Source organism: Macaca thibetana, chromosome 1, assembly GCF_024542745.1.
Source record: "Macaca thibetana thibetana isolate TM-01 chromosome 1, ASM2454274v1, whole genome shotgun sequence".
Taxonomy (NCBI): domain Eukaryota; kingdom Metazoa; phylum Chordata; class Mammalia; order Primates; family Cercopithecidae; genus Macaca; species Macaca thibetana.
Window position 1 is genome coordinate 166,101,334 of NC_065578.1, and position 24,282 is coordinate 166,125,615.

Below are 24,282 nucleotides of genomic sequence, written 5' to 3' on the forward strand. Positions count from 1 at the left end.
TTGTTTTCTCCAAAGGTTTGATCAGCTGGCCAAACTGTCAGCCATTTTCCATGAATCAGCACAGAGCTTTACCTTAGGCCATGTTCTCTTCCTTATGAAGTGGACTACCAGACGTACCATCCAGAATTCTCACTGAGAATATTTCCATCCACCCTTAAGGAGAAGCTGTAGTGCAAGTCTGTTTATTTCTGACCTACCATACAGCTTCATCCACAAGTCAGGCCTTTTTCTTGTGAAATTATCATTAGGAAATATCCAGTTTCTCCTGTGCAGTTTGAGAGAGAGAAGTAGCAAAGTAGTAAAAGATACTAAAATCTGAGTCACCTGTTTGTGTAAATCTACAAGTAAAATGCACTTAACTTGTGTATTTGGGGGCTGCTTAGCCCTGGGTTTGTAGATTCTGCTTTTGTTTGATAGCTCAATGTTGCTTTTCACATCAAATTTTATGGACCTTTAGATTAGATCCCAGGTTAGCAAATATTTTGTAAAGGGCCAGACACTAAATATTTTAGGCTATACAGGCTATATGTCTTCTGTCACAGCTATTCTGCCATTGCAGTGTGAAGGCAGTCATAGACAATATGTAAATAAATGGGTGTGGCCTTGCTCCAATAAAACTTTATTTACAACAACAACAAAAATATAGCCAATGGGTCAGATTCAGCCCTTTAGGTCATAGTTTGCTGATCCCTGGATTAGGTAATAGTTGATAATAAACAGTTTATATCACACAGTCACTTATAGTCCTTTGATGAGGCATTCAGTCTCTACCATAACCTAGTAGCATAATTAGGATCTGCTTTTCAGATGATAGATGATTTTCTGCAGAGGAAGGCATAGTCTTATTCTCCAAACCTGGAATTTTGTACTATGATACTTCTCTGGAAACTTGCCAGAGCATCTGGGATTGTCATGGAATGAGTGTTTTCGGCCACTGCAGCCCAGACCTGCTGCAGAGATCTTACTTGTTCCAGGCCTCACTCAAAAATGTCAGTCTTAGAGTTTACTAGGTAAATGGTTTGATGAGATGTATCTTAATAATGCATGCATTGCCTCCAAAATCTAAAGAGGCTTTCCAAATGATACAAAGTACAAGTTGCCTCTTATTTTAGAAGAGATAGCTTGACATGTCTCAGACCATTGGATCCCTAAAAACTTTACAGATGTGATAGGACCCTGAACTTTGTCCCATCTGAGTTACATTTTTTTATTATTGGCATCTAGAGTGCTTGTTCCTGTTGAGAGATGCAACTTATCATGGGCTCTGAGCAGGCCTACACATTCTTGCTGGCTATGCTAAGAATATGAAGCCCTTATTAATTTTTACGTAGGCCATTTCTCAGGATTGTGTTTGTACAAATCTTGAAGGATGATAGGATGCCTCCCTGCCCAGGCATAGTACTATAAAAACAGTCAAATCTCCAATTCACTCTTCCTTTCCTGTAATACAACCCACTGTGTGTGCAGGCATCCATCATGGGCCCTTTGTATGGTCCCATGAGACTTAAGAAGCAGAAGGAATCAATGTGAATGAACATGCTGACACTCTAGCTACTGTTTTTTCTGTGAATAATGAAGTCTTGTCTCTAACCCAAAACTATCATATTTTCTGCTGGCATTTATAAAACTAGCACGCTAACACTTTAGCTTGCAAGAGGGATAAAATCTCAGACTCTCACAATTCTTGACAAGTACTTCTTGCTCACCAGGTTTAATTAGCAAATGTCATCAATATAATGGACCAGTGTGATACTAAGATCCAGGTCCCTCTGAACAATATTACAGTATAGGTAGGAAATTTTTCTAGCACTGAGGCAGGACAGTAATGCTATAGCATTGTACTACTACTTAAGTACAAAGTGCTTCCATTTTTCAATACTGGATGAATGGGGAAAAACAAGAAAAATGCATTTTGCTTGATTCATAGCTGCAAACCAGCTGACAAAGGTGTGTTGTTTTGTGTATAAAAATAACACATCTGAAACCATAGTGTAGTAATTGGCATCATCATACAATTGTTATAATCTACTATCATTTTCCAGAACCCATCTGGCTTTTGTACTGGCCAAATAAGTAGAGAAAGTGGGTACATGGACAAAATCACTATCCCAGCATCTCTCAGGTATTCAGAATAATCTCTGAATTGGAGGGGTGGGGAAATGGGCATTTTCAGGGGCTTCCACTTGGTCCTTTCTCCAATAATTGCCCTCGTTCCTTGGATCTAGGAACCAGTGTGAGAATGTGGTCAGTAAGTATTCCTATTTTATATTCTGGAAATGGGTGGATCCAAAGGACAATTGGTAAGACAGATTCTGACTTAGATGCCATCTGTCACCTGTTCTTGAGAAGCTCCCACTATGTCTGGTGGTCCACAGTGACATTTTAGGATTCTGGAGTATAGCAGAAAGGCAGAGCTATTATCTCATTATCTAATAACCCTTAGGAGGTAAAGTTCCTGTCCCCAATCCATATTCATGTCGGTAAATGACTGCAGTTCCCTCTGGGGAATTGTTGAGAGATTTATGGTATTCATGTTGCAAGGTTCTTTTTAGTCAAGGAGCTTTGGGTATATGAACTGTCTTAAGTTTGGAAAGTGGGTAAAAGGCATAATTGCCACAACATTGGCTTCAGTTAGGTTTTTTGCTTTGCATATGTGATATTTCTCTGCCTATATATGTTAGGCAGCACCATAGTATATAGCTCATCTTATTTATAGGGCCCTTGAGAAACTGGCCATTGCCACAGATCCCTGCCTCTAATTACAATTCTGCCATTAGCACACTGTGGTAAGAACTATACCACCTTGTCTATTAAGTGCCAATCAGCTTTGACCACTTGTGGATCCTATAATTCACATGGAGATCAGAGAACCAATTTTCATTATTGCATCCTCTATCATCATTTCTGGCCTGTAAAAAATAGTCACCCAGATCTTTTCATGGATGCTAGATGTCCTTATTATTAATTAATGCATTTATCAACACCTTGGTAAAGGGAGAATGGGTGGAGGGTGTGCATGTTTAGAGGTGACTTGACTAATTGGTAGGTTGCACATGTAGATTTTCTCCAACATTCCTATCTTCCTGAGCTTTTGGCCTCCTTCGTCTACAGAATGCCAGGTAATTTGAGCATTTCGACCCAACTGCCTGTTTTGTTTTTGTTTTTATAAAGACCATGTCTCACTTTGTTGCCCAGGCTGCTTTGTAACTCCTGGGCTCAAGCGATCTTCCTGTCTCCGCCTCCCAAAGTGCTGGGATTACAGGCAAGAACTATCGTGCCTGGCCTTGACCCACCTGACTGTAACCACTGTAAACCGCTACTGAGTTCAGTTTTCAATGAGTGAACCTATTAAACTGTTAAAGTCATTCCCAGATACTTCAGCCATTGTATTACTTAAATGGGTAAAGCGCACCCATTACAGTAAATTGGGCCTTATTGTTCCTTATGATTTGTCCTCTTGGTCTAACACCATTACATTCCACCTTAGACTGTCAAAATCTTGTAACTCTTTGCTGTACAGGCTATTTCCTCCATCCCACAGCATATCTTTCACTCTCCTCTGTCCAAGTTTTATTTTTTGGAGCCTAAGCTAATGGAGAGGTCGTGGGAGGTGGATGCTGAGGAGAACTGAAGTGACTTGTGAGGCTCTGTTCCAGGGTTTTGGTTTTGGGTTTTTTTTTTTTTTTTTTTAAGCCTCTAGGAAAGTTTTTTTTTTTTTTTTTAGACAGCGTCTTGCTCTCTTGCCCAAGCCAGAGTTCAGTGCCACGATCTCCGCTCACTGCAACCTTGCCCCCGTGCCCCGCCCCAGATTCAAGCCATTCTCCTGCCTCAGCCTCCTGAGTAGCTGGGATTACAGGCGTGCTCCACCACGCCTGGCTAATTTTTTAATTTTTAGTGGAGATGGCATTTCGCCATGTTGGCCAGGCTGTTCTCAAACTCCTGACCTCAAGAATCCGCCTGCCTCAGCCTCCCAAAGTGCTGGGTTACAGGCTTGAGCCACCGTGCCCAGTGGAAAAATTTCATTTAAATATTGTTAAGGTCCAATAATAAGGTTCAGGTGAAATTGGATACCATTAAATATAATTTCACGTCTCATCTTTCTTATTTTCACTTTCCATTGACTTCTCTTTACAAGATGCTTTGTGTAACCATACATACATCCAGACATTATTTTTTATATTTTAAGTTTTCTACTACCTTTAGAGGCAATATAATGTAGTGGGTAAGAGCAAGACTAGGGCCAAACTGCTGGGATTACAGGCTTGGGTACCTTATCTGGGTTCTGCCACTTCCTACTTAGGCTGCATGACCTATATTCCTCCCCTGTAAGGTACAAATAATGGTACCTATGCCCTAAGAGATACCTTAGGTTTAAGGTGAAGATTGAGATAAATAGGTAAAGGATTTTTAAAAATCCCAAGCATAGGGTGGGGCGCCGCTCAGGCCTGTAATCCCAGCACTTTGGGAAGCGGAGGCGGGCGGATTACTTGAGGCCGGGAGTTCGAGACCAGCCTGGCCAACATGGCGAACTCCCCTCTCTACCAAAAACACAGAAATTAGCCAGTCGTGGTGAGGCACGCCTGTAATTCCAGCTACTTGGGAGGCCGAGGCAGGAGAATCGCTTGAACCAGGGAGGCGGAGGTTGCAGTGAACCAAGATCACGTTAATGCACCCCAGCCTGGGAGACAGACCGAGATTCCATCTCAAAATAAATAATTTTTAAAATCCCTAATATGTAAGATATAATTATTATTAGATCCCTACAACTAAAATAAAAACGAATAAGTTATTTGTGAAGGGCATTGCCAGTCAAAACGATCATTTATGAATTACTGGGAATGTCGGGTTTCATTTGTTTACCTGCTTTTGCTCCCAGCGTCCCGAGGTAATTAACAGCATATAAATGTACTGAGTCCCTGCTATGTTCATTCACTAAAATAAGCATGTTCACACAAACTAATTATCTTTACATGTCTACCCTTCAGCCCTGGAAACCGCGACAGTAAAGTTAATTAATATAATTCTGGGCGGGGTATGCATATGAGAGGAGTGACGTAAACCACTTTTTCCCTACTTAAAAGTTTTATCTGTGATTGTTCCTGGAAACGGCAATGATTACTACACGTACTGTGGAAATGCTGTGACTCCCTTCCCTTCAGCACAACCAAAATCTAAAGGCGAATTTCAATTCTAAGCCCCAGGTTTCAGAGGGTGGCCAGGATTCCGCTACGGGTCTCACCTTCTCCGCAGACAGCGATTGGCGGCCAGATGAAATCATTCAAATGAAGCGCCGCCGTTTCATTGGCCAGGGGATGTTGCTCTCCGATTGGCCCCGTGATGAGGTGGGCGGTGCCCGGAGGTCCTCATTGGTGGAGGCGGGAAGTTTAAACAGAGTCAAAACGCCATACTTGTTTGGCTCCTCTTTTGAACTCGCGAGTTTGTTGGGCTTGTTTTCTGTTTTTTAGGGTGTAGGTTAGTGGAAAAGAAAAAGGGCCGAATTCATTCCCACGACCTTTACAGCCGCCCCTGAGGGGAAACGGTCAGCGTATCCCGGATCCCCGCTCCGGAGCAGCCTCGTGGGAGCGGGTCAAGGAGATCCAGGGGAGTCTCGAAGCTGCCATGGCGAACCGGCGAGTGGGGCGAGGCTGCTGGGAGGTGAGCCCGACCGAGCGGAGGCCGCCCGCGGGGCTGCGGGGCCCCGCGACCGAGGAGGAGGCGTCTTCCCCGCCGGTCCTGTCTCTCAGCCACTTCTGCAGGTCTCCTTTCCTCTGTTTCGGGGACGTTCTCCTGGGAGACTCACGGACGCTGCCTCTGGCCCTAGACAACCCTAACGAGGAGGTGGCAGAAGTGAAGATCTCCCACTTCCCGGCCGCGGACCTGGGCTTCAGCGTGTCACAGCGCTGTTTCGTGTTGCAGGTAGGTCTTAGGAGGAGCGTGCCCCAGGCCGGTGCTCTGCTTCTCCGCTATCTTTCCTGCCACCCTCCTTAGGAGGATTGATGCTTGGAAAAGAAATCAGAAAAGACCCTTAGATAATAAAGTCAGTTCCCATTTCACTTAATAACTGTGGGTGGGCCCTTGATGCATACACATGCGTGTGAGTATATATATGTATCAATATTTTATATATATATTCTCTAAATGAAGGCTAGGATAGACGCTAACTTGGGCGGTGACAGCACATCAACGCGCGCGCACTTAGCATCTTTAGGAGCAAGTTGCATAGACTTCTCTGTTAAATTGACAAGCGTTTTTACTAGACTTAAGGCGTTGCGAAATGCTCTTGCAGTTCTAAATTATAGACAATGCGCTTTTTTAACACTATTTTTTAAGATTGACAGGACTACCTTGGTTGGTTAAAGCAGCTTTTTTAGAATTACTTTCTATCAGCCATCTTAATATGCATTTTAGTTTCCATTTGTACCCTTAGAGTCGAGGTAACTGGTTTTTTTTTTCTGGTGAAATAATGAGCCTTTGTTTTGACTAAATGCCTACAATAAAACCAAAAAAAACCTATTCAGAGTTGTTTTCAGTATGTATGTGTACTATGTTTGCACACTTTAGTATTTTAATCCTCTTTTTCTTTGCTGTAAGTGTAATTTTAATGCTGCATTAAATTTAATTTTATAAATGTTGTTTCAAGAACTCCTGTAGCTTTCTTTTACTTCATTGCATTTGCAAGAGTAATGCTCCAATCCCCTTCACCAAAGATGGGAGAATTTGTGTTTTTATTTTGACTGCTGTGACCTTTCCATTGAGTAGAACCTCCAAAAGTGTGAAAAGCGTTAGCCGAGGAGATCTGAACTAGTAGGCTAATAACCACTTCATTAGGCAGAAAAAAGAGATTCTAATTCGAGATCCCTTAACTTGTGTGTCACCAATGGTTCATCTATCTACACTTCAGAACCTGCCCACCCCGCCCCTCTGTTTCATGAATCACTGCCTGCTTTCCTCTCTTTGGAAAGACAGATTTATTTTCTATCCACATCATACCTCAACTTACTCTTTTTTGTTATAATGTGGAGCTAAATTTTGTTGGTATTTTTAGAATAAACTATTTTATAGAGTAAAAATGCACCATTCTTATTTTTTAAAATCAGTTGTTTATGATGTTATATTATTTCTCCTTTAAAACAAAAACTTGTCTGTCTCTCCTGAAAAACAAAATTTGTTTTGTCATGTCAGCATTTAAATTTGGCAGATTCTATCTACCTGCCAGGGTGTAGGGTGTAGATGTTAGAGTTCAAACTCTGGCATTAGGTTGCCTGGGTTCTGATAGGTACCTGCGTGACTTTGGCAGACTTTTCTGGATATTAGTTACTTCATCTGTAAAATGTGCATAATCATAATACCTGCTTCCTAGGGATGTTAGCATTAAATGAGTTTCATAGGATACCCGCACTTATGCCTGGAACAATAATAACTGTTTAAGAAATTTCAGTTTGATGATGTGGACCTTATAGGAATTTGTGGGGAAAAAGGAATTTAGTTGATCATCTTTATATATTTCGTTTTAAATAAAGTCTTCATAATGCAGGATCATTTTGTTTGAAATAGAAGTACTCTACACATCTAAAAATTAGAAATGTACAATTAAATCTTTTGAAACCACTCAAACAAAATGATTTAGAGACTTTCTGTTCTATTGCTTTAATACAGTTAAAATGTTATAATTTATTTTGTTGTGAACTGTGTTATTTTTAGTGGCTTTTTTTCTTATAATTAAGTGAGCAGATAGGGTAGGAAAAATATATTTGATTTATTAAATGTTTACTATATAGAGTATTGGTTAACAATTATTAAGCCCTACTATATTGTAAGTTGTATGTAAGGTGTTTTGGTTATTATGTAATTACTATTGTAATTATATAATGTATTGTTTTGATTATAGCCTAAAGAGAAAATTGTTATTTCTGTTAACTGGACACCATTCAAAGAAGGCCGAGTGAGAGAGATTATGACGTTTCTTGTAAATGATGTTCTGAAACACCAAGCTATATTACTAGGAAACGCAGAAAAGCAGAAAAAGAAAAAGGTAATGTTTTAACCATTCTATGATTAAGAAAATGTTTAATAATAAGTAAAACTTATTTTGATAACAGGCTTGAAGTAATATTGCTTATTTAAAGGTAATATTCAATAGCTACAAACTTAATTGGTATATTTTCCTTATTTTTGCAGAGGAGTCTTTGGGATACCATTAAAAAGAAGAAAATTTCAGCCTCTACAAGTCACAACAGAAGGGTTTCAAATATTCAAAATGTTAATAAAACATTTAGTGTTTCCCAAAAAGTTGACAGAGTTAGGAGCCCACTACAAGCTTGTGAAAACTTGGCTATGAACGAAGGCGGTCCCCCAACAGAAAACAATTCTTTAACACTTGAAGAAAATAAAATACCCATATCACCTATTAGCCCTGCTTTCAATGAATGCCATGGTGCAACTTGCTTGCCGCTTTCTGTACGTCGATCTACTACCTACTCATCTCTTCATGCATCAGAAAATAGGGAACTATTAAATGTAGATAGTGCCAACGTTTCAAAAGTTTCTTTTAATGAGAAAGCTGTAACTGAAACTTCCTTTAATTCCATAAATGTTAATGATCAAAGTGGAGAGAATAGTAAACTTATTCTTACCCCCAACTATTCTTCAACTTTGAACATTACACAAAGCCAAATAAATTTTCTAAGTCCAGATTCTTTTGTAAATAATAGTCATGGAGCTAATAATGAACTAGAATTAGTAACATGTCTTTCATCAGATATGTTTATGACAGATAATTCGAAGCCTGTGCATTTACAATCAACAACTGCACATGAAATTTATCAGAAAATTTTAAGTCCAGATTCTTTCATAAAAGATAATTATGGACTAAATCAGGATCTAGAATCAGAGTCAGTTAATCCTATTTTATCCCCAAATCAATTTTTAAAAGATAACATGGCATATATGTGTACATCTCAGCAAACATATAAAGTACCATTATCAAATGAAAATTCTCAAGTCCCACAATCTCAAGACTGGAGCAAAAGTGAAGTTTCGCCATGTATTCCTGAATATCAGGGTTCAAAATCTCCCAAAGCTATTTTTGAAGAACTAGTAGAAATGAAGTCAAATTACTACAGTTTTATAAAACAAAATAATCCTAAATTTTCTGCAGCTCAGGATATTTCTAGTCATAGCCACGATAAACAACCTAAGAGACGCCCAATACTTTCTGCCACTGTTACAAAAAGGAAGCCCACCTGTACCAGAGAAAACCAAACTGAGATTAATAAACCAAAAGCAAAAAGATGTCTCAACAGTGCAGTGGGTGAACATGAAAAAGTAATACATAATCAAAAGGAAAAAGAAGACTTTCATTCTTATCTTCCAGTTATAGATCCAGTATTAAGTAAATCTAAGAGTTATAAAAACCAAATAATGCCCTCTTTGACAACGGCTTCAGTTGCTCGGAAAAGAAAGAGTGATGGAAGCATGGAAGATGCAAATGTGAGAGTTGCAGTTACAGAACATACAGAAGAGCGAGAAATCAAAAGAATCCATTTTTCTCCTTCAGAGCCTAAAACATCAGCTGTTAAGAAAACAAAAAATGTGATAACACCCATCTCAAAATGTATTAGCAACAGAGAGAAATTAAACCTGAAGAAGAAAACTGGTGAGTCTTATTTATAAAATCTGAAGTATACCTGTAAAGGGCATACTTCCTTTTGGTTTAGTAATTCTGCTATTGATAAGCTTGTATTAACTTATACTTTTTACTTATTTGCTAGGTACATTTCCTTAGCAAATGTGAATACAGCTTATGTGACATCTTGTATCTGCCTGATAACTATTTTTCTTTGCTGTTTCTTGTAGATGCATTCTGATCAGATAAATTCTTTGATAATAAGGAACATACCTATTTTAATCTCCTACAAGAAGTACAATAAAAGATGAATTGAATTAATGGATAAGTGAATAAATGAACAAATAAGCCACTGAAGGGTCGACACTAACACCTACTGTTTGTTTGAGGCAGCCACCTGGTAGAGCCTCTTGTCTAGAATTAGAATTGCACATATTGGGTATCTGATTTATGAGCCTATGTGAGAGGCAAGTAAGTCACCACGAGTGGCTCTTTCTACCTCTGACAAATTTAAAGGAACAGAGAAGGCAATTTTTCTAGATATATTTATTTGACTAATAAGGTACCTACTATGTGATGTGCATTATTCTAGGCACTGTGTACACAGGGAGGAAAGGTATAATTTCTGTTCTCAAGTTGTGTTCACTCCTGTGATTATGCTATGCTAAGGGAATTATGGAAGCACAAAAGCAGAGGGTTTGTGTGTAAATTGCAAGGAAGTGTGAGATGGTTCCAAGAAAGACTTCCTAAAGAAGAAAGTGGTTCCAGGGAGAGGGACTAATTTCTGTAGGGTTTCAGATTGAGGAATTTCTCCTTAGAAATTTACTTTTTAAATGTTCCAATTTAGTCATGTGCCTTATTTTCACAATTGATATAGGTTTGAGATTCCTTTAAAACAAGGGTAAGCAAACTGTTCCTCTATTGGTCCAGATAGTAAACATTTTAGGCTTTGCAGGCCACATAGATCTGCATTGCAATTACTCAACTCTGCTCCCCTTGTGGGAAAACAACCGTAGACAATGTGCAAATCAAGGAGTATGGCTGTGTTTCAGTAAATTTGTATTCATAAACACTGAAATTTGAGTTTTATGTAAGTTTTCTGTTTTATGAAATGTTATTCTTTTGATTTTTTTTTTTTTAACTCTTTACAAATGTAAAAGCTGTATTTAGCTCGTGGAACATATAAAAACAGTCAGGAGGATTTTGCATGGGGGATAGATGTAGTTTGCTGACCCCTACTCTTATCTCTGCTTATATTTAGTAGCAGTATATGCTATTGTGAAACCTGTTTTTGAAAGTGAACTGCTATTCCAATAGGTTATTTGCTACTGTGATTTGTATTGCATTTTCTTTGGTAGCCACCTGGCATTATATCAACCATCTTGTTTTTACATATTTGAGAATCAGCCTGTTACTCTCTATCACTTTTCTAATAAGTTAGTATTAAGGGTTGTTGCTTCCACTATTAAAATACTCTCCTCTGATTTGTCTCCATTGACTCTTTTAATTTGTCTCACCATATCCACCTTGGGTCATTGTAATAACTGCTTTGTAATTTTCTGTTTCTAATCTTAACCCTGTTCATTCCATTGTCCATACTGTTTTCTTAAATGTATATGAGGGTTTTTACTTCTTTGATTAAAATTCTTCACTAGCACAGTAGGTGCTTCAAAGTGATTAAGTGAAGATTCTGTAACTATACTGCCTTTGTTCAAATCTTGGCTACTTACTAGCTTATGTGACCTTAGACCATGTGACTTATTTGCTGAAAGCCTCAGTATCCTAATTATATACGTTGTGGTAATAATAGTACACTTCTCATAAATTTGTTCTCATAATTGTGTGAGAAAAAGATGATAGTGCCTGGCATAAAGTATTTAACTATTAGCTGCCACTGTTATTTTGAACATTGTTGAACTCCTCCCTACTTCTTCTAACCTCTTGTATGTCATTTCCTACATGTACTCTTTGCTTCATCCTTATTGCAGTTCTGGCAACAGGCCACATTCCTCATGCCTAATTTTAATTTCATAAGTTAACTCAAGTAGATTCCCGTCTGGGAAGGCTCTTCTACCATTTTTAAACTTTTTTTTTTTTTTTTTTTTTTTTTTACCAGACTGAGTACTACTTCAGGACTGGGACCATATTTTTCAATTCTGCATATTCTCAGCACCTCGCAAAGAGTCTGGAATATACAGACACAATAAGTTGTGGTTGAATCTAGACTTTAGCCTCTATAAACACAAAATAAATTGTGGTTTATGGTCTGTAACTTCTGGATGTTGGTTTGATAAACCACCGAATTCATAGCATTAGTGCCTGGAGTACAGTGGTTATTAAGTATTTGCTAAATGAATATGATTGTGAAGACCCCAAACTTTAACTTTCAAATCACTGACCTATTTAGGGAATTTATATTTTAATGCTCCTAATTTTGTTTTCTAATTTATTTTAGATTTATTAATATTTAAAACTCCAATTTCTAAAACAAGCAAAAGGACAAAACCCATTATCGCTGTGGCGCAGTCCAATTTGACCTTCATAAAACCTTTAAAAACAGGCAAGTATTTATTGTACTTAAACTCTCTGAAAACATGACCTTGAATGAAGCATTAATTGCATTTCACATGGAAATACATTGATTTTTGTTGTTGAATAAAAGCCTGGAAGAATTATTAAAGTGTGTATTAAAATGACAGGATATTCTATCAACTTTCTGTTTGATAAAAGAAATAAAGACCAAATGTTCAATAGATCAGTAGGGTCACTACAGTAATCTATTGTATATTTCAAAATAGCTAGAAGAGAATAACTGATGTTTCTAGCATAAAGAAAAGACAGATATTTGGACTGCGGGTGCCCGCCACCACTCCTGGCTAATTTTTTGTATTTTTGGTGGAGACGGGGTTTCACCATGCTGGCCGGGATGGTCGCGATCTCCTGACCTCGTGATTCGCCCCCCTCGGCCTCCCAGGTGAGAGCCATCGCGCCCTGTCAAAAACATGGGTTGTTATCCGATGCCGTGGTAGGGAGTATGTATGAAGTGAAAGTTGGAAAAGGGATGGTCAGAGACCGTCACTACCCTTGGGGAGTTTTCCAAGTGGAAAATGAAAATCACTGTGACTTCGTTAAGTTCCTAGATATGCTTCTTTGTACCAATATGGAGAAATCTAAAAGAAAAAACCCACACTCAGCACTATGAATGTTATAGATATCAAAAACTGCAGAAAATGGGCTTTACCGATGTGGGCCCAGACAACCAGCCACTTAGTTTTCAAGACATCTTTGAAACCAAAAGACAAGACTTCAATGATCAGTGTCAGAGGGAAGAAGAAGAGTTGAAACAGATTTATGCAGTGAGTCAAGGAGAAAGAAGCAACATTTAAAGAAGCTGAAAAAGAACTGCACGACAAGGTCGAGCATCTTAAAACGGTTCAACAGGAGGAGATAAGGAAGCTCGAAGAAGAGAAAAAACAACTGGAATGAGAAATAATAGATTTTTATAAAATGAAGGCTGCTTCTGAAGCACTGTAGACTCAGCTGAGCACCAATACAAAGAAAGAAAAACATTGTAAGAGAAGAGTTTCTCTTAATTTTCTGTTTGAGAGTCCTATCATTCTACATCTCAACTTCCTGTGAGATTGTATTTGTAGCATTTAACTCTGAAGTTCTCATTTTAAAAATTGGCTTGCTTATTGTACATTTTCCCCAACTAAAGTGTGAACTCCTAGCGGGGTGTGGTGGCTCATGCTTGTAATCCCAGCACTTCGGAAGGCAGAGGCGGGTAGACCACCTGAGGTCAGGAATTCAAGACCAGCCTGACCAGGATGATGAGGCCTTGTCCCTGCTAGGAATACAAGAGTTGCCTGGGCGTAGTGGCCGATGCCTGTGGTCCCAGCTGCTTGGGAGGCTGAGGCGGGAAAGTCACTTGGGCCCCAGAGGTGGAGGTTGCAGTAAGCCGGGGTCTCGCCATTGCACTCCAACCTGGGTGACAAGGGAGGGACTCCATCTCAAAAAATAAAGAAAAAGGTGTGAACTCCTTGAAGACAGGTCCTGCGTCCATCTTTTCAGATTCTGTATCCTGGCACTTAGGACGTAGACTAACACGAAGATGATATTCGATCAACATTTGCCAAAATGAAAAAACAAACATGTAGCATCATGTAAAAGGAGCTGGTTAGGCGGAGAAATTTCTTTACCATAGTCCTGCTTGTAGATCCAGTAGTGATTTTTACATTTTTTATCTAAATAGAAGCGGAGGCTTTGTTGGGTACTCAAAGGCATAAAATATGTTACACAAATCTATTTAATAGGCCTATTTTCCTTTTTAAACTCTACTAATAATTTCTTGATAGTTTTTATTATGATAAAAGATTGGATTTTGATTAGAACTCCCATGCTTTTGTGTCACACTTAAAACGTATTAGAATAAAGAATTCAAAAGCTAAAGAAAATCCGAGTACAATGAGGAGCCATGAGTTGCATTTGAATGATAATATTATGTCTTACAGATTTGGGGTATACACTAAAGTTATCAAAGTTGTAGAAAATAAGGCCGGGTGCGGTGGCTCGCGCCTGTGGTCCCAGCACTTTGGGAGGCCGAGGTGGGCGGATCACTTGCGGTCAGGAGTTTGGGACCAGCCCGCCGGCATGGTGAAACCCCTTCTCTACTGATAATGCAGAAGTTGGCCGGGCGTGGTGACATGCACCTGTAGTCCGTGCTACTCAAAAGGCTGGGTTGGGAGAGTTGCTTGTACCCAGGAGGCAGAGGTTGCAGTGAGCAGAGATTGTGCCACTGCACTCTAGCATGAGTGACAGAGCGCTATGAGTCACCACACCTGGTATAAGCCACCATGCCTAGCCCACAATGACTTTAATACATGTTGTTATATCATCTTACAGATTGGGGGAAGAAAAATTTTACTAAATGATCTTTTAATGGAAACTCTACAAGAACCAGAATCTTTGTTCACTTATGTATCCATTCCTAGGCCTGGAACAATGTCTGACACATACCGGCAATTATTCGTTGAATAAATGGACCCAGCAGCATAAATTAAAAACGTAGATTATTGACTTTCAAAAGATAATTAATGTAACTTACTTACTGCTTCTGAACATGTTTGTGAGTTATATTGCCGAGGGACCTTTATCTTCTCATTCTTTCATCTTAATCCAATGTTACTAAAATTAAAATCACCAATATTATTCCATATCTAAAACTAATAACTACCTTATAAAAATTATCACTCTGCGGCATTTGAGAATAGACTTTTTAGGTAATAATGGTATGATCCATAGGGTTTTTTTAGGTCACAGAAGGATTCATACTAACAGAACATTTTATTTTCTATTTTCCCAGAGCTATAAAACATGATATTATATGATACTGTAAGGCATATTTTTACTCTCTTCATAATTTTTTTCTAAAACAAATTAGTGTTTGATTCCTATATAACTTTTAATTTTATAAGTAAATATTTGTCTCTTTCATCTCCAGTTTTATGTGAAATAGAGTTTTCAGATTTATATAGCATGGAAAGTTTTAATAAGTCAGAGTTACTGATTTTTGCCAGCTATTTTCTCAATTATTTACTTGTTTTATCTTTAGTTGGTTTTTTTTGTAGTGACAAGTTTTGTTTCTATTCTCATTTCCTTTTGTGTATATTCTATGTGTATTTTGTTTTTGTTTACTATGAAAATTACATATAACATCCTAGAGTTATAACATTCTAATTTGAATTTATTTCAACTTAACTTCAATGACATATCAAAATTCTACTGCTATATAGCTCTACTCTTTTTAGGTTATTGATGCAACAAATTATATCTTTATTCATTGTACACCACCTAACAAATTTATAATTGCATTTAATGCATTTACCTTTTAAATCCTATAGAAAATAAAAAGCGGAGTTACAAACCAAAATTACAATAATACTGTTTTTCGTTTGTTTAAGTATTTACCTTTACCAGAGAGCTTTATATGTTCATATAGCTTGCTTACTTATATAGTTACTGACTAGAGCTCATTTATTTCAACCTGAAGGACTTTAACACTTCTTGTATGGCAAATTTAGAGATAAATGGATTTTTTCAGCTTAAAAAAAAAGTCTGGAAATGTCTTAATTTCTCCCTAATTTTTTAAGGACAAGTTTTCTAGCTATCAATTTCTCAATTGACAGGTTTCTTCATTATTTTAAATATATAATCCACTGCCTACTGGCCTTCAAGTTTTCTGCTGAGAAATCAGCTGCTAATGTTATCCAGAGCCCTTGTCTGTGAGAGTTGCTCTTCTCTCTGAGCTTTCAAGATTCTCACATTGTCTTTTTTTTGTTGTTTTTTGGGACAGAGTCCTGCTCTGTCACCCGGGCTGAGTGCAGTGGTGTGATCTCAGCTCACTGAGACCTCCGTCTCTTGGGTTTGGGTGATTCTCCCGTCTCGGCCTTCCAGGTAGCTGGGGCTACAGGGATGTGCCACCATGCCCAGATAGTTTATTTGTGTTTTTGGTAGAGATAGGGTTTTGCCATGTTGCCCAGGCTGGTCACAAACTCCTGGCCTCAAGCAGTCTGCCCAGGACTACCATTTACCCAGTAATCTCATTACTTGGTAAAGACCCAAAGGAAAATAAAGCATTCTACCAAAAAGGCAACAACAAGAACAAAAAAGACAGATATTTAACGTGATGGATATCCCAAGTACACTGACCTGATTTGTATAAATTCTATCAATATATTATCACATGTACCTCAAAAATATGTACATCTATTATGCGTCAATTATAAAAAAGGTATTCTATCAGACTTTAATGCAGTTGACTTGTGGTGGTTTAGTATTTTTAAATAACCAGGAAATATTCCTTTACCTTTCCCCATTTTGCTCTGATTACATTTCATACCCAAAATGCTTTCAGCTCTTTCCTTCAAGTAGTAGAAAAGCAAATATTGTTCAGTGTTTTAATGATGATATTGCTAGTAAAAGTGGCTTTTGCTATATATCGTACAATAAGTTAAAGGAAATTTTCTTATGTAGTAACCTAATTGTATTCTTAGATATTCCCAGACACCCAATGCCATTTGCTGCAAAAAACATGTTTTATGATGAGCGCTGGAAGGAAAAGCAGGAACAGGGCTTCACTTGGTGGTTAAATTTTATATTAACCCCTGATGACTTCACTGTAAAAACAAATATTTCTGAAGGTAAACGTTATATTAATGTTTAAATTTAATAATACTTTTAACAGATAAAATTTTTAACATACTTTGTCATTCTTTAATTATACATAGTTATTATAATTAATGGCATAATTCCCTGTTCATTAGCCTAAATGCTTGTATAGGTAAGAATTTTTACTTACATAAATTTATATATGTAGATTTTCTTTACCAAAAGTACTGAAATATACTTTTTGTTCTCTATTCTTTCTCATCAGTCAATGCAATCAGTCCTGTGTGGCCTGCCCACTTTGGGTATATTGTCCCACTGTTAAATACCTTAGTTTAAGAAGTATGTTGGAAAGCTATAGGATTATGAGGAAACTATAAACACCAATTCATAGGAGGAATTTTTAAACATTTCAGTGTTTGTTCTGGAAAAGAGAAAACTTGGGAAAGGGACCAGGTAGAGATGTGCCTGTCAAACATTTGAAGTGTTCTCTTGTGAAAGAGAAGGAAACTTAACTTTTGTGCAGCTCCTGTATAGAAGTTATAGGGATCAATTTTAGTTCAAAATAAGGAAAAATTCTTATAAATGTTTAAATTGTTGAACCATCATATCAGCTAACTTTTAAAGTGATGATTTTCCTATTGTTCTGGTGTTCAGACAGATACTGATTTATTTTTGTCAGAGAAGCACGTGTATAGGATTTTTTTTTTCTTTTTTTGCTTTTGCAGACAAGGTCTCACTCCCTTACTCAGTCTGGAGTGCATTGATGTGATCACAGCTCACTGCGGACTTTGCTTCCCAGGCTCAAGCAATCTTGCTCCCTCAATCTCCTGAGTAGTTGTGACTACAGGTGCACGCCACCATGCCTGGCTAGTTTTTTATTTTTAAATAGAAGAGTTCTTGCTATGTTGCCAGAGTTGGTCTTGAACTCCTGAGCTCGAGTAATTCACCTTCCTTGGCCTCCCAAAGGGCTGGGATTACAGGTGTGAGCAATTGTACCTGGCTGGATTTTTACATTAAAAGGGTCTTTCGATTAGATGCTCTCTAAGCAGTGATCTTAGAGATCACTTAAAAAAAAAAAACAACTTTTTTCCAAAAGGAAGCAAAGCCCCATTTTTAGTTCTTTTCTTAAATGAAAATGTGTTTTATAAAAGATTAAATTACATTCCAAAATTCAATTGATTTTTTAAAATTATATTCCTTAGAAACTTGACTTTTATCTGTTTATAAAAAGGACAGGAACAGATAAACCAGTTAGGAGGTTAATTCAGTAGTCTGGATTAGAGATAATCATGTTTGAATCTGTGATAGTAGAGGCGGTGAGAAGTGGCTAGACTTGGAATACATTTTGCAGGTAGAGCTAACAGGTTGCAATAATAGACTGGCCTAAGGAGTAAGCTTGGAGAAGGTGAGGAATAGATTCTGTTTTTACCATCTGAAATTGCATTTTATTGCTGGATTTAAGAATATATAGAGATATTGTTTAACCAGAAACATTCTTTCTTTTGTTTTCACCCAGTAAATGCTGCTACTCTTCTTTTGGGGGTAGAGAATCAACATAAAATAAGTGTTCCTAGAGCACCGACAAAAGAGGAAATGTCTCTCAGAGCTTATACTGCTCGGTGTAGGTTAAACAGACTACGTCGTGCAGCATGTCGTTTGTTTACTTCTGAAAAAATGGTTAAAGCTATTAAAAAGCTTGAAATTGAAATTGAAGCTAGGCGGTTAATTGTTCGAAAAGATAGACACCTATGGAAAGATGTGGGTAAGAAGCTTGCAGAAATCTTGACATTAATTCTTTAAAAACATTCAAGAGGTTTTGTGTTTTTTTTCCCCCGGCTTTATTGACATATAATTGACAAGTGAAAATGGCATATATTTAAGATATACAATATGATGTTGATATATGTATATATTATTGTGATTATAACAATCAAGCCAATTAATATATCTACTCACATAGTTACCTTCTTGTGTGTATGTGTGGTGAAAACATTTAAGAAGTACTCTCAGCAAATTTCAAGTATATAAGTCCCTGTTATTAACTATAGTCATCATAGTATACATTAGATCTCCAGAATTTATTCATCCTGTGTAACTGAAACTTTACACCTCTTTGACAGCATCACCCCAGTCCCTCTACCCCATTCTCTGGCAACCGCCATTCTCTGTGCTTCTATGAGTTCAACTTTTTTAGATTTCAGATGTAAATGAGATCATACAGTATTTGTTTTTCTATGCTTAGGCTATTTCACTTTGCATAATATCCTCCAGATTGATCCATGTTATCACAAGTGACAGGATTTCTTTCATTTTTAAGGCTGAATAGTACTTCATTATATATAAATATATATATTTATCATATATATTTATGTTTACATATACATGCACACACATACACATACCCCACGTTTTCTTTATCCACTTATTCACTGATGGACACTTAGATTGATTCCATATCTTCGATATTGTGGATAATGCTGCAATGAACATAAGAATGCAGGTTATCTCTTCCAGATACTGATGTCCCCAAGAGATTTTGTATTTCAAAGCTAGGTATACATGCTTTAGCTTTGCTGCCAAAAATCCAACATACTTGAATATGATCACGTATATTTAAGACTAGAAGTGTATTTTATTTAAATTAACTTATTTCATATAAGCAATTATTTTTTTTCCCACTGATATACTCTCCATGAAGTTTTATTTTTTATCTCTGTTTGATTATCGATTTGAACTTATTTGCTTTTGACATGCATTTCAGGAGAACGTCAGAAAGTCCTGAATTGGCTGTTGTCCTACAATCCTTTGTGGCTTCGAATTGGTCTAGAGGTAAGCATACATTTCAGGTTTCTAAAACAATATTTTTTATGACACCCTTTTTGTAAAATAGACTCATTTTATTAAAATGTGGTTTTACTTATAAAAGTTTAAAGTCATTAGGTTAGATTGATTCATTTTTTAGTATAAAATGTAAGACCCATTAATAAATGCTTATTAGGTAAATAGACTATGCCATTATATATTATTACACTGTATTGTAATACAGCATTTTACTGTATAGTCTCTTTAAACATAACTTGGTGTTGGATGTAATGACAACTATAATAAACTCGTTTTTGAAAATTTACAAATGCAAAGACAAGGCTGCTGTGAATACATTTTCTAATTTAAATTTCTTAAAACTCAGTGAGCTATGTATTATTATTTCCACTTCACTAATGAAGCAGAAACTTAGGTGTTAAAGTGACTTGCCCTTTGCCAATTAATTGGTCAGGAATTGAACCTATACCAATCTGATGAAATAGTACTCATAAAAATGTCATCAGGATTTGCATTCTTTACATAGTACTTGGCTTTGTAATATCTAGAATGTTGAAACCAACTGAATTAGAAAGATACTATTAATAATTGGCTGTTTAAAGACATTTTTATTAATAATATCTTTTGTGCATCTGTATTCTTTAGTCTTTTGTTAGTATGCTTTCACATTTTTTCTAGGTTTCTTACCTTCTTAATGTAGGGTCTCCCATTACTATTTCAATTTATTTCAGGTTTTGGAATAGAAGAGTCTTTGGGACCGAACAGGATCTTTGTAATAATCTGACTTCTATATACCAATAAATTGAGGTCCAGAGGGAATAAATAATAAGCTTACTGTGGTTACACAGTATTATGGTGTCATTGCTGGGATTTCTTATTTCAATTCCAGTGTCCTTTCCCTTTAAATAGTTGGCAAGTTACATATCAATTAACTCTACTTCACATGTGAAAGAATTCTGGAACCTCAATTGAAATAGAGCCCCCCATATTTGGGACATAGCTTTTCTGTGGCAAAAATAAAATCAATAACTTTGTATGGAACCTTGCAATGCTTTTTAAAACCTCTTTGATGTAATTTGTATCATCTCTACCCACATTCCATTAGCCAAAGCACATTATCTAGCTAAACAACAAACTAGTTAGGAATGTATTAACCTCCTGCAAGTCACAGCAAGTTTATGGCAGGTGGTGGAGATGTATAATCTTTTTACAGGTACCTTATTACTATACCCTAGGATTCTTTAAATAAATGGACATGACCTTTGAGGATTTTAAGAGAATTTCAAAAGCCAAAAAAAGTAAATAAAGATAAATTCCTCTGTTTTGGTAGATAATAATTAATACTTTTCCATGCTTTAATCTTTATATTTTGTCAATGTAGGGTTGCAGAATTTGATTTTTTTTAGTTTTTTCTAATTGATTTAAAAATTATTGATAATAAGCATGCTAATGTTAAACTAATTTTATATTTAAATCATTGATTATAAATAGGCCTGTACTTTCCAGATTATCTTGGATGATTTGCAGATGTTTTCTACCTTGATAACTATTATAAAAATTTGAGTATTTAGGTTTCTGTTATAACTTCATGATGTACTTAGTGGGGCAGTTATAAATAAATGTGAACAACATGCCTATATTTGATAGTTCTTTAACTTAAATGAAAAAATTAAAATCGGAATGTTGCTTGTCAGATGATTAAGACTTATCTTAGCCCTGAGCTTTGTCTTTTTTCATTACGAAGTACACCATTATACACTAAGAAATACATAAATCATGTATGCATAGTTTAAAGAAGTTATTTAGCAAATAACCATGTCATTTAGAAAGTAGAACATTGCCAGTTCCTTAGGTTATGGTCTGCCATTCCTCAGTCCCATCCCTTTGTTTCTTAGAGATAGCATAATTCTGACTTTGGCTTTAATTTATTTTCAGACAATTTATGGAGAACTCATATCTTTAGAAGATAACAGTGATGTCACAGGGTTGGCTATGTTTATTCTGAATCGCTTACTTTGGAATCCCGATATAGCAGCTGAGTATAGACACCCCACTGTTCCTCATCTGTATAGAGATGGTAAATATCTCTGCCTCTCCTACATTCTCTCCACACTATATATAAATGGTTTATTGTCATTCTTTCTGTTTCTGTTTACATTTTCCTTTCTCAAAGAAACCAATCTAAATAAGTCTCTGTTTCTAGTACTCTCCCTTCATCTACCCTCATTCCCCATCAATTCCTCCATCACTATTTATAATTCTATTTGTTGTCTCTACCCATCCTCTTCCCCCAGTAGGTTATAAGTTCTATGAAGGTCATGTTTGTTGTAGTTTGGTGCTATATATCTAACACATGATGGTGCCTGCATGTAGTAGGTGTTCATTAAATATTTGTTGAGTAAGACCAACTAAATCTCTTGATGCCTCTGTGCCTGTTTCCTCATCTGTGAATTGAAAATATTAAGTGGTGCATACCTGTCCCATAGAGTTATTGGGAGGATTAAATGGATTTACACACATAAAGCACTAAAAAAGGCACATAGTGTTTTAGTTGTGCTTGCTACCCCCCACTTTTTGTTTTACTAACACATTATTATTATGATCATCATATTTTAAGATGAAATCTACTTTGCATAGATGAACTTGCTATGCTTTTTTGTACTTCTTTAAGGTCATGAAGGAGCTTTGTCCAAGTTTACATTGAAAAAGTTATTGTTGTTGATCTGTTTTCTTGATTATGCTAAAATTTCCAAACTCATTGATCATGATCCTTGTCTCTTCTGTAAAGATGCCGAATTCAAGGTATGCTTTTCATTTTATGCTTTATATTTTATATTTCCCATTTACGACTTTTGCTTGCTTTTATGGTGTATTTTCTCTTTAGAAAAAAATTAGTTTTCCAAAGAATAATACTCAGGGGAGTAAAATAGGAATGCCTGTCTAGTGAGTCCCATCAGTAATTCTAACCATCCCTGATTTTTATTGGTTTACCTTTCACCAGCACATCATCATTACTCTTAATTTTGACTTGAAAAGGGATTAAACTATGCTTCTGAAGATTTAATTTCTGAGAAAATTTCTTTCCTAATTTTGATGTAGTATATTATCACATTAATGCTAGTTTTTATAGTGTATTATTATGAGCAACTTTTAGAAAGATCTTAAGTTGGAAATATATGAAATTTGCATTATTAATGTATAATATGAAACTATTTTTATACCATTTTATTTTTATATGTACAGAATGATTTGGAGGATTTGTTTTTATTATAAGCAAAATTATCATATTGGAATATAATATCTGGAACTTACTTCTTTATAGGCTAGTAAAGAAATCCTTTTGGCTTTTTCACGAGATTTCCTAAGTGGTGAAGGTGACCTTTCCCGTCACCTTGGCTTATTGGGATTACCTGTTAACCATGTTCAGACACCATTTGATGAATTTGATTTTGCCATTACAAATCTTGCTGTAGACTTGCAGTGTGGAGTGCGCCTTGTGTAAGTATAAGAAATAGAATTATTTTGCTTAAAGGAATAGACTAATATTTTCTGGAAAACACTTTGTGTAATTATTCAATGTTGCTCTTTCATTTAGTACAATAAATTTAGTATTAAAAAATGGAGATTTCTTTTTCAGGGAAATGGTATATCAATATTATGTCCAGAAACCTTGTCTCCTAGCCACACTTTTTTTCCTGGTGGCATGTGACTAGGGCTCATGGATAATAATTACTGATGTCTCAGAATAGGAGTTGGGAAGACCTTTAAACTAATTCAAATATCAAACATTGAAATAACACTTTTTTGGGTTTTTTTGTGACGGAATCTCACTCTGTCACCCAGGCTGGAGGGCAGTGGCACGGTCTTGGCTCACTGCAAGCTCCACCTCCTGGGTTCACGCCATTCTCCTGCCTCAGCCTCCCGAGTAGCTGGGACTATAGGCGACCGCCACCATGCCCAGCTAATTTTTTGTATTTTTTTTTTAGTAGAGACGGGGTTTCACCGTGTTAGCCAGGGTGGTTTCAATCTCCTGACCTCGTTATCCGCCCACCTCGGCCTCCCAAAGTGCTGGGATTACAGGTGTGAGCCACTGCGCCTGGCCGAAATGACACTTTTTATTGACAGTGGTTTCATGAGTTTTATATCATTTGAGATCACTTTTAGTAGTATGAACCTTGTTTTACATACGAGGAAAAAAAGATGAAGTGGTAGAATACATTGCCCAAGTTTTCCACAGTGGAATTGGGACATAAACTCATGAAATCCAACTTCAAATTACACAATATTTCCTCAATAACAAACTGGAATGCTCAATATTGGCTTTGATATGTGTAATGGATAGCCAATTTTGCTTAGAAAGAATGGCTATTAGCTTTTTGCTATAATTGGCCTCTTTAGGGTATCCGGATTGGAGATACTCATTTTATTTCTAAGGAACTCTCCAAAATATGTTACATCCTTATCGAGGAAGCACTTTTGGGGTCAAGGCAAGAGATTTCTTTAAAGCAATGAAAGTATTTTCTCTGTGTGTTTAGGAAGTTCTTATGCCTCAAAACAGCTAGTTAAATGTTAATGTGTGAGAAGCACAGATTTAATGGTCTTTATAAAATATCTCTTCTACAATAAAACTTACCAAACTCTTTAGCTGACCCTGGTACATTTTTGTGAGA

The 24,282-nt window shown here is 36.7% G+C and overlaps 1 protein-coding gene across 2 annotated transcripts in view; it reads left to right on the top strand.

The window, feature by feature from the left end:
• The first annotated feature begins 5,365 nt into the window (after nt 1-5,365).
• Nucleotides 5,366-24,282, top strand: part of ASPM (assembly factor for spindle microtubules) — a 62,761-nt gene continuing 43,844 nt past the window's right edge. For both annotated transcript variants that reach the window (XM_050782480.1, XM_050782489.1), the window contains exons 1-10: nt 5,366-5,916; nt 7,889-8,032; nt 8,179-9,655; nt 12,081-12,185; nt 16,678-16,824; nt 18,309-18,554; nt 19,554-19,621; nt 21,548-21,689; nt 22,284-22,414; nt 22,935-23,110. In XM_050782480.1, the coding sequence (XP_050638437.1) occupies nt 5,620-5,916; nt 7,889-8,032; nt 8,179-9,655; nt 12,081-12,185; nt 16,678-16,824; nt 18,309-18,554; nt 19,554-19,621; nt 21,548-21,689; nt 22,284-22,414; nt 22,935-23,110 (2,933 nt within the window). In that variant the 5' untranslated portion in view covers nt 5,366-5,619. The remainder of the gene's footprint in view (nt 5,917-7,888; nt 8,033-8,178; nt 9,656-12,080; nt 12,186-16,677; nt 16,825-18,308; nt 18,555-19,553; nt 19,622-21,547; nt 21,690-22,283; nt 22,415-22,934; nt 23,111-24,282) is intronic.